At 35.3% G+C, this 11,509-nt stretch overlaps 1 protein-coding gene across 4 annotated transcripts; it reads right to left on the reverse strand.

Moving 5' to 3' along the window:
• Window positions 1-125: 125 nt before the first annotated feature.
• Window positions 126-9,996, reverse strand: LOC104898167 (uncharacterized). 4 transcript variants are annotated; one of them, XM_057396084.1, is made up of 19 exons: window positions 9,775-9,996; window positions 8,625-8,846; window positions 8,340-8,406; window positions 6,980-7,163; window positions 5,669-5,721; window positions 5,371-5,459; window positions 4,983-5,219; window positions 4,748-4,822; window positions 4,254-4,318; window positions 3,087-3,147; window positions 2,899-3,016; window positions 2,749-2,830; window positions 2,567-2,639; window positions 2,394-2,455; window positions 1,946-2,041; window positions 1,702-1,856; window positions 1,518-1,614; window positions 593-670; window positions 126-513 (listed from the first exon to the last, which is right to left on the reverse strand). In XM_057396084.1, exons 1-19 carry the CDS (start codon window positions 9,779-9,781, stop codon window positions 403-405), a joined length of 1,932 nt encoding a protein of 643 aa, XP_057252067.1. In that variant the 5' UTR covers window positions 9,782-9,996; the 3' UTR covers window positions 126-402. The 4 variants fall into 4 exon arrangements, with proteins under 4 accessions (XP_057252067.1, XP_057252068.1, XP_010683504.2 ...); XM_057396085.1 differs by lacking the exon at window positions 8,625-8,846 and having other exon boundaries at window positions 9,775-9,995; XM_010685202.4 differs by lacking the exon at window positions 4,748-4,822 and having other exon boundaries at window positions 9,775-9,995.
• Between the last annotated feature and the right edge of the window lie 1,513 nt (window positions 9,997-11,509).

An 11,509-nucleotide genomic window follows, 5' to 3' on the forward strand; every position in this document is an offset into this window, starting at 1 on the left:
TTATATCATATGACTTTTATATTCATAAAACTAAAATTTGAAAACTTATATTGATGCCGAACGGGTCCTAAATCATAGGTTTCTGTATCTTTATAATGCAACTACCTCAAAGGTACTAAACTAGATGAGCACAAAAGTGTGTTCATATAGAAAATCTTGTTACTTCTATAAATACATGCATCATTTTACAACAATCATTTTACCAAAAAGTCAGCTTGCCTTCTCATATGTACTGAACTCTCAAAAAATTTCATTGCTTTAAATCCTAATGCCTCTAGGCTTCTCCATTTTTGCAAGCAAAAGGCAGCAGTGTTTACTCTCGTTGATTACAACAGCTCCCGAAACCTTATAAGTCCGCGAACCTCCTCCGTTGGTCAGCGAAACATGCTCTCTACGGCACACTCAATTTTTATTGATTAATTTGTCCAATGCTGACATATCTAAGGCTCGGAACTCTCTGACAGCTTCATGCACAGCAAGCGCTAATTTCACAGCTTCATCATTGCTGGGTGCCTGCAATATTCCGGAATTGTAAATTATACGTTTAACAATTCATAAGGGTGCCTAAAAAAGAACTGATTTTATCATCTACCTCAATGTTAAGTGGTAGAACAGGATCGTGAAGTGAGAGTCTTAAAAGAAACCAACCGCCAAAGCCGGAAACTCGAACCTGTTCATAGGCAAAAACACAAACTTGGTAAGTAGAAGTTTAGCTTTTAAAAGACGATTCCTGCCTGCTGCATATATCTATGTGACTTCCTTCACTACTTCATGGGCCAAGCACACCCTTGTTTTGTACAAGGAGAAGTGTAAGAAAAAACTTGTAAGAATACTTAATACTTGCTCGGTTTTCAGATAAACTTCATGTTAGACTTGGGAACGTAGTTCTACAATTCTTAGTAGGGGTGCAGGCTTTTTGGTAGATACTAAATAGTTTGAAAGCCAATAACAGAATCGATTGAGAGACAATTAGTAAGGGGGTTCCACATCACATGAGTACAGAATGGAAGTATGTAAGAGAGTCGGTAGGGGTCTACATCAGATGAGTTTGGTGATGTAAGAATTTCATCTAAGGGAACAGGAATTTGTGGACTACCCAGAAAGATATACATGAAGTTTGTTTGAGGACAGAGGAATATCTTTGATACAAGATTGCTATAAATAATTGCTGACAGAAAAATAGAACATGAACATAAGAAATATCTCGCTGTACATTTACCCAATATAGGCTATGTGCTATCCATGGTACCAACTAAAAAGAAATTATTCTTTCAAGCAGACTTTGTTGGCAGGAAGCCAATTAGTGGTCCTAGGGACACCTAGAGTGCTAAGTAGGGAAGACCGTTTGACACTTAAAATGCAGCAGCACATAAGGATTCAGGACCGAGATATACGGGAATAAACCCATACAAGGTTAACGAGAAAAAGGACGATACTATATTAGTATATACATGAAACTGAGCCTGTTCAGGAACAAAATTTCATGCATATCTCAGCGAAGCAAGAAATAAACTTACGCCTTCATAGTTAACTGGGGCCTTCACGAGCTTAGAATCTGAATCTACTACATTTTCCAAGTGCTTCAGCACAGCCTCTCCATAGTCCCGAAAGGATCTGACGGTACGAATTATTAATAGTTCATGGCATGATACAGAATTCAAAATGAACAGATGCTAAAGAAGTAAAGGCACTTTTGCTCACCCTCCTTTAAGATCTACATGATTCTGATCAATCTTGAGTCTCAATTCAACAGTAACAGCTGCTTCTTGCAAACCTTCCACCAAATCAGTCAAAACTTTGCTGCCTCCTCCTATTCCTGATGCCCTGGCAGAAGCAAGCTTGTTGAGGAGCTTGACCTGCAACAGGCATATATTAATTAACATATAACAGAAATACAAAACACAATTAATAAAAGGGGAAGGCAATATGAAGAGAAACCGTTTACCATGAGATAGGCCCCATCATCCAGCCAGTTATTCTCTTTGAGGGCACCATGGCCACTGGTCTCAATGGCCAAATGTGATTCTTCTCCAATAGAGTTCTATCAAGAAAGCACTATAGATTGAGTGTTTATACAAGATATATGAAGCTCCACATCTGAAGCAATGCCAGGGAAATGTATTGCAGCACGTGGTTTAAGGTTACCGACTGAAATGTCTACTAGAACAACTTACAAAGAAATAGGAACTCAGGTACACACTCCATTATATAACTAAAACAAATATGCAAACCTTATGGCAGGCAGCAAGAAAGCTACACAAGGTTTATTAGTGAATATCCCACAGCCTAGTTACCACAACTCCAACAAAAGGAGGGATGAAATCGTTATAACAAACTCTATGTACTAAGTAGCCTCTAAAAAATTCAATCTAATAACAAAGAAAAAATGTTACCAGACGAATAGCTTCATCAATTACGTTTTTGTACCCCCTTTTAAATCTGTGATGCTTTCCTCCTATTCATACACAGTTAATAACAAGTTCTCAGATATATTATACCAGTATAGGAAAGTAATTCAAATATAATGTGGACCATCAAGTTGATCGAGTGTTTGTCTTCAACTCACCAAGTTTCTTTTCAATAAACGTAGTGAGACCATCTGAAGTCACACTGTCCGTGACGATAGTTGTCCCCGGATGCTAATATAGATAATATAAAGAAAAAACAAAATAATTTAGAATTTCTTGGATTGATCAAGGAATAAACAAAAAATAGCTATTGTTATACATCCAAGCAAGAAAATCTTACTTCCTCAAGGATTATAGCAGAAATGAGAGCAATCAAACGATTACGGTTGAGCTCACGGCCAGTAGAATCTACAGCAGCAGATCTATGGAAGGAAAATATCATAAATCAACAAATTTATGGCACATGAACATGTCAAAGGCAAACAATCACCTGTCCACATCAGTATCGAAAATGATGCCCAAATCCGCTTTGTTATTAAGAACTGCCTGAGTGATTGCTCTCATTGCAGCCTTATCTTCTGGGTTTGGGATATGGTTTGGAAACATACCTAATGCAGAAAATATGGTTAGAAAGAACAAAGACCCTCACTTGAATAAGTCAATAATACCATGAATTACCATCTGGCTCCAAGAACTGACTGCCGCTAGTGACAGCACCCAGAGGCTCAAGCACCTTAGCCTAAAAGAAACATGGAAGAAGGCCAAACATTAATGTTAATAAAAATCACTATTCAGACAGCTATTTTAGATTTGTACCCTTGGTTCCCATCTGTTTCTTACAATACAGTTACAAATGAAAGCACATGTTACACAATCAGCATACCACATAAATATTTATTTCTGCCAGTACTCCCCAAACAACCCCATTTCACATACAAAGGTCGTCATTATAAGAGATAGATAGGCTAGCAAAAATCTTCACATCTAGATCTTTCTATTTTATAAGCACAATTGGCAGACCACCTCCTGAGGGATCTTGAAAGGTTGTATCGGAAAATTGGGGGAGGGGGGATGTTTCTCCAGATAATTCTATCAACATCATTTTATTTCATAGAACATAATATATATATATATATATATATATATTATATATATATATATATATATATATATAGAGAGAGAGAGAGAGAGAGAGAGAAAGAGAGAGAGAGAGATTGTCTCAAATGAGAAAACAAATTATAACCTGACACGTAATTTATGAATCTAACCCAAAAACGTATCTCCAACTTCATATCAACCACAAAAGTTGAGATGACTGTCACATGGAGGGGTACCAAGATCCCTCATTAATTACCATGCTAGACCATAGGAGCCTCACAAAAATCATGGGAATTTATCAAGACAAGATAGCGTATAATACACAGCTGTGAAGCAAAAGAAAAAAATTTACATACAGCAAGCTCGAGAAGGATGATAGGTGATAGGTAACGATATTATACTCAAATGTTAAATCAAAAGCTGAAGGAACGTAGTAAATGCGTACTATAATATGAAACAAAAGGTGAAGGAACAGAGTATAAGCACATTAGAGATGACGACAATAGAGTACAGTTGATGATACAGTTTAGTTCTAAAAAAGCAGAGTACTTGAAAGTTGAAAGAATAGAAGACAAAGTAACAACTTCTCAAGAACATATTTCTCATTGTTCGTTATTCACAAGATTTGACATCAAAATACAAGTAGAAAGTTAAGCACACTTTAGATGTATCACACTTTAGATGTACATAGGCAAGATATAACAATGTTTCTGTCACAAATAATACTGAAAAGCCAAAGATACTTACGACAAAAAAGCCTCCTGCTCCATTGCCAGCATCAACAACTATATGAAAACCCTCTAAAGGCTTCTCTGACACATGGAAACAATAATATGAGTATATGATTATTACCTTATTTTAATAGAAATTAAATAACATTAGAAAATGACAAACATTTGTTTCTTTGCTGGTGCCTACCTGGAGTTATTATGGAACATGTCTGAAGTAGAAAAGGAACTTCAATGTTCTAACTTCTAAGGTCAACTAAGGGGGCATACATGAGCTTCATTTACAATAAATCATATGTTGAACTATGCCTTGAGTTAATTATCTAGTGCTAGGATTAACCAAGTACTTCAATTTTTTGTTGCTTTATTGTGTTCGTTACAGCATGGTCAAAATAAAAAGCCTATCACTTCCAAAAGTTTCACCATACCATCCATAATTTGGAGTAAAATTATCATGTTTAATTTGTTAAACAAAAGAAATTGAAGATTGAAGTTCTTCCCAAAAACTCATACTTGTGCTTAGTTTTCTTAGTCGACTCAAAGATGCCGATGCTACTTGATCATCAAAAAAAGGTATGTTTCTGCAAGCTTTTTGCAAAGTCGAGGTGGAGTAATTAGTTTTTGAAGAAGCAAAAAGTGAGCCTTAAAATGCATTATCTCATCTCTAATCAAAAACACAGGTTTCTAGAGCTGCTATACATATACACACACATAAGAACTATTTGAGAAATAGGAGTTGCAAAATCACCTATATTTCCTGCTGCTTTGCGAACAGCACGCACAAGATCAGATGCATAAATAGACATGTAATCTACTCTTCTCACGGATGCAGAAGATCTTCCCTGTGATTCTTTCAGACCTTCATCTGTATACTTATTGTATATATCAGAAGCACGTTCCAAAATATCTTTGATGTCTGCCTTGCCAAGCCCTCCAGCATTGGTAAAAAATTTGAACCCATTTCTGTTGTAAGGAAGATGACTAGCTGATATAACAAGGCATTAGTTCAGTATGCAACCATATAAATGGAATTTGACAGTCAAGGTTGTAGCAAATAACTGGATGTATATTACTTCCAATATTACACCAGCATAAGAATGTATCTTATATCCAATAGTTTTCAAATAATAGACTACCTGTTATCATGATGGATCCATCTACAGGACACCTAGCATCCTCATTAACAGTGAGAGTGCTATTAAACATGGCAGGTGTGGAAGCCAGCCTGCATAAAATACCTGAACTTTGTCAAAATGGCTAATTATCACTAAAGGACCATTGACCAATTTTCAGATCCATTTCACTAAATGGATTCTCGATCATCTCTATCTCCCCCAAATTGATTTCATGATAGCTCAAGAGGAGACAATCTATTCCACAACAGGATAGGCAACTATGGAGATTAATCCAAATAAAAAAAGTAAAGAAACTTACCCAAAATGCAAAACATCGACGCCAGCACTCATCAGCCCCCGAGACACGGCATCCTGCCAACAGAATACCATCAACCTTTTATCATCTCAACAATAAAAATGAAAGTAAAAATTAGCTTTGCCACTTGAGGGGAAGCCTATTTTCGTTTGTGGTATAGAGTATTTATTTAAGGCTTGTAAAAATCAGAAGGATATAATGCAGCAGATGCCATTTCATAGAGATAATAAGTGGTAAACCCAAAAGTCATTGGTTCTTAATTATCATCATGCCTAGTGCAGCCAAAATCATTTTTTCTTATCTGTTGCATTGAAATGTTTTCTAAGTTAGTATAAAGACAATGGAGAGTGAAAAAATGGAGAGACTTTATTTTGGTAACTGATACTTCGATTCGTTTTGCAGCATCTAAAGATATTTTTTCTAAATGGTAGGCCTTTCAAAAATTATGGGAGTCAGGACTCGGCCAAATCTGAGATATGGTACCAGCTTAATGAGTAAGCAGTTGGTGAAATCGTCCTCGAAGAGATAATATCTCCTCAAAGCTACAAGACTTGAGGGGTGCAAAGGTACCCTATTATTTGCAATGTTATACTGTCCTCAGCCATGTCATTCTTCAACTCCCCTTTTTATCCGCTATTGAGATCTCAATGGTATAGCTGAGTAGATAAGTCAAGATCTAATAAATGGAAAACTGGAAATAAACCTATGATCATCTAAGGATATTTGGAAACAATATCTATGTTATGTCGAAGCAAAGTTAGAGCATTGGACCCCTCCCTCAGTCCCCTCTAACCCTCCTAGAATGGAATCCTTGGTAGAGGCATTAGGGTAACTTCCAAGTTGATGTTGGAAGATGTTTTTTTTTTACAATAATAAGTGGTGTTGGGATCTCGGGAACATGGTGCCAACAACAAGCATCATCTAGTAGAAGGTGATAGATTTCCTCTGTAACATTATTTAGGGATGAAGCACTTGTTAGGCAATATAGAGCATAATAAAGGTGATATATTTCCTTCACTAGACCTTGCAAATTTATCTAGTTGGTACGCCAGATAATCTTTATTTCATAACATATCTCATCGAATTCAACTTCATCTTCAGAAAGGAGAAAGTTTCCCTGGAAGTACTCATTACCATCAACCATACTCCCGAAACTCTTGATACTCTATGTGTTGTATCATAATGCAGACAAATAACCATCAAGAAAGAGGAAGACCAAATAACACATTTTACAAGGTTTTCAGAATCTTTCCAAGCCAAAAGACTAATTTATTGTTCTAATGACAAATATCAATCTAAATGCCAGTTTAATACCTGAAGCATTGAGGCTGAAATTCGAGAATCATGACCAATGGAAACGCTCATGGGCCTGGAACCATCAACTTTCTTTTTATCAGAAAGCCATGAAGCAAATGCAGCAGCTATGGCCTCTGAAACTGGTTCTGTTAGCGTAATAGGTTCACCATCAACGCCACCAACAGCAACACCTCGGATATCACTATATCAAAGATTAAAAGAAAAACAATCAAACAATAACTTCTAGAGGTAAATCAAAATTTTCATACTTCTCCACTGAAGCAGTAAAATCAAACGCAATATTGGAACAATTGCTGCCATTTAGGGAAAGTTCATGAACAGTTCAATCTCAGCTCACTTGAAGCCTTTTGACCTAATTGAGCTCAACTGCATTCGGCTCATAGGCTTGCACGCTTTCAAAAAAATTGCTTGCCCCAAGCCCTAACATCAACATGACTATAATTTATGTTACACCCAAGTGTCTTTTCCATATTTGGTTGAGCATATACTTATGGATACATGATTGATTTATTTACTCTAAACAATCTTTTCCATATTTGGTTGAGGAACAGAGCCAAACACCAACATGACTCCAACCAGTTTGCTTAAGTTTAATCATAGGAGCATCAGTTACTTACTTTCCCAAATGAAAAAAAAAATCAATTGGAAGCCAAGCTATAGTGAAATTATACTCTTTATTGTCATATTATCCCCAATTTACCTCATGATACTATCTCACTGACCGCTACTCTTTACTACAGTTTCAAAACCTACACTTGTCTCATTATATCTCACATTCCCATCATAAAGCAAACTATCAAGAAATAGAAGCACAACCACTTTGCCAAACAGGCTTATTATCAAGTGCCACCTTCAAAAATTGTGAATTTCACAACCAGTCTGAAGACATGAAAGCTTTAGCTATTGAAGTCTTTCAGTTGCTAATCAGGAACTTACACGTTAAATTTTGTTTTACCACAGTATGAATTGTGAAAAGATATTGGAAGTGGAAAAGTTCACTTCTTGTGGGTGAGCAGTCATGTTAAAGGCAAAATTGTACCATAATTTACAGAAACTCTTGCTAACAACAAAAATTACGATGAGTTCTGAATCTGGTCATAGATTGACTATGTACTCAAATTATACTTCATAAGGTTCCTAATAAGCTACTAGACTAAAGTTTTGACAGTTTCTTGTTTTCAGCTGCTCACCTCCAAGTATGGAAGCAAGGAATTATGCACCCAAAATTTGCAATACAAATATGCTAATCACAACGTAAGAGATGCTGCAAAATATGATGTTCACGCGCGTACTGCATGTAGAATGAAGAAGGGGGGTAAATGGCAATGCATCTATATGATGTGTAATGCGCTCTTACCTGCCATTCTGAAGTTTAAGAAAATCAAACTTTTCAAGCGGTTGAACTGCTGTGGAAGATAAAGCAGCTGCAAGAGCATAGCAAAACGTGATTCTAAATTAGATTCACGTAAATTGGTTTTGGAAAGCATTCTAGCATCCCAAAAAAATGTAATTGCATATCCATAATAATAAAAAATAAAAAACATACAAAAGGTAGCAAGACAACACGCCAAAACACTACACGATTCTAGAACACTATGGTCACACTGGAAAGCAATTCGGGTAATGAGAGTCTAGAACGGACCATTGCAGCAAATTCCTCTACTAACAAAACCATTCTGATATATTGACAAAGTGTGCAACTGCATGGCCAAGATACCCTTCCACGCTGACTTCCTTCCCTTCAGTGGAAGGAAGTTGCACACGTTTGAGGTAATAGAGTCTCTGCTGCATTGGGTATTGAATTGTCTATTTTGTTGGTAGTAATGTCCAACAGAAACATTTTGGAAAATCTTCCCTGACATCGCTGCATGAAAATTTGCAATTCTTATTAGAATTAGAATTGTAAATATGTGAAAACGTGAGCGCTGTAGCAGGTTCATTTTCTTCATAAGTTATGCTTGAAGACATTTTGAGCAAATGACATGCCTCGTCCTTTATTCAATTAGGCTAGAGATGGCTATGAAATAGTTGAGATTTCATAGGAAAATCTATGTTGCTTCAAATAAGAACAATCAACAAGAATCAAGTCAACGAGATTATTCGCTGAAGGTGCCATTTATGGTAATCATGATTGTTTCTGCCTAATATCACTTTCAGAGTCACAAAACACCAAAATCAAGCACCATTTTAATTCTATAACTATTGCAGAAAATATAAATAATAATGAAACATATACTCCTATGTATATGTAAGAAACACAATTAAAAAGAAGCAAGCTCAATTAGAGTACATCAATGGAGGAATTAATATTTACCCATCAATGTAGGTAATATGACAGCTCTCCTCATAACGAATTACCCATTGATTAAAAAAAATTACTTCTTTGATCTATCATGTATTATAGGGTGATTAATTCTAATTAATTTGTACATCTAGAGATTATACTAATTGGGTAAAAAATACCACAAAACAAAACATTTTAATCATCACAAAGATGTCAACTTTTACTTCCACCGTTAATTAAACACACCCATAAATTGAAATGGCATAAAAACTTGAACTTTCTCCAGTATCACTTACTGAACAAACATGATTGCAGAATTATAATTAATAATTGACAACTAAACATAAAACCCAATATAATGGAATTATTATAGCTACAATTCACAAAGCAATTGACATTAAGAAAAAGGCAAAACTTTCATATACTTAATAAAGTTTGACAGTAAATTCAAACTTCTATATTTAAAAAATGAGAAATTACATAAAACGAAGAAGATGAAGCAACTAACCTGCCATGGTTATGGTGGGATACTCTGAGATAATCAAGAAGACAGAAGAGTGATTATACGATGTTGGGTTTTGAAGATTTAATAAGAATGAAACTTTTTGATCAGAAATAAGGTGGGATAAATTGGAAAAGAGGAATGAGAGGAAAATGGGGTTGGTGGAGCTTTCTATGTAAAGTTCAATTGAAGATGGATATTCCTATAAAAATTTGGATTATGAGATGTGAAGCATTTTCTTTAGTGAAATACTACAATATAAAATATTAAAATCCCATTTCCAAATAATATCACACAATTCAATTTTTTTTTTTTAGCTAATAAAATAATATTTGTTGTTTCAATGTCAATTTTTTTTATATTAAAGAAGTTTTGATGTAAAATTTTATTTTCAGCATATATGTTAATTTATATATTAGAGTTCGTATTGTGTCGGACGAGTCCGACACAATCAGCCCGTCGGACCACTTCACTTGAGTTTCAGGTAGTCTTCATTTTTTTTCAGGTAGTCTTCATTTTTTTCAGGTAGTCTTCATTTTTTTTCAAGTAGTCTTCATTTTTATTCAGTTAGTCCATTATTTCTTTCAGTTGGCCCATTATTTCTTTCAGTTGGTCCATTTTTTGTTTCAGTTGGTCCATTATTTGTTTCAGTTGGTATACATATTACGAAACAAAGGTCAACTGAAACAAAACAAAGTCCAACTGAAACAAAACAAAGTCCAATTGAAAATGGAAAATAGTCCAACTGAAAATGGAAAATATCAACTGAAAGAATAAATGGGAAGAAGATGCCAAAGAAGATCTGATTTTCTGGCGTGGCTCTAGTCTTCTTTTCTCCTCTTTGATGTACTGGGTTAGAGTGAAAGTAGTTGTGTTTATGTGTGCTTCAACCTAAATTCTTCACCATCATCTTCAACCTAAAACCCTCGTTTTTTTCTTCGACTTTGATGAAGTTAAGCTAAACCTCTGCAATTCGTCTTTTAATGGCGACGAATGGGTTAGAGTGAAAGTAGTTGTGTTTATGTGTGCTTCAACCTAAATTCTTCACCATCATCTTCAACCTAAAACCCTCGTTTTTTTCTTCGACTTCGATGAAGTTAAGCTAAACCTCTGCAATTCGTCTTTTAATGGCGACGAATTCTTCGTCCTTGCGTTTTGCTCCTGTTGCTGGTGGACATGGAAACCTCGACGCTATTGGGTCAGACGGTCTGACCCAATACTTTCACTATATATTAATAAGAATTCATGAAATACATCTAACCAGATGGAGTTGAGGAGCTAATCTTCTATGTTGGTGTATCATTTATGTCATTTAGAGGGATAAGATAACGGGAATGTGTGAATAAGAGCTACTACTATATTGAAATGACGGTGGTGTAATTTACAAATATCTCAGTTTCAATTAGAATGAAAAAAAGTCAACAACTTTACCAAAGTATCGATACAAAAGATAGTTAAATTAGAGAGATTGAATAAGCTATCCTTAACAAGTAGCGACTCTATTATTGAACTAGAATAAGGTAGAGTATTGATTGTCAACTTTTCAAGGAATCCTCTTTCTCATAATTTTTTACATTGGTGCAAAACTTTACTCCAAATCCAATAGTCGTAAACTTCTATATCATTGTCAAGACTGAACAAGGAGTCCAATTTTTTGTAACATAATCAAAGAACAAACCTAATTATATTGTGAATACTTTGACTAAACTCATTAGTAAATAGTAAATAACCTATAAGTATA

Source organism: Beta vulgaris, chromosome 7 (genome assembly GCF_026745355.1).
Source record: "Beta vulgaris subsp. vulgaris cultivar EL10 chromosome 7, EL10.2, whole genome shotgun sequence".
Taxonomy (NCBI): Eukaryota; Viridiplantae; Streptophyta; class Magnoliopsida; order Caryophyllales; family Amaranthaceae; genus Beta; species Beta vulgaris.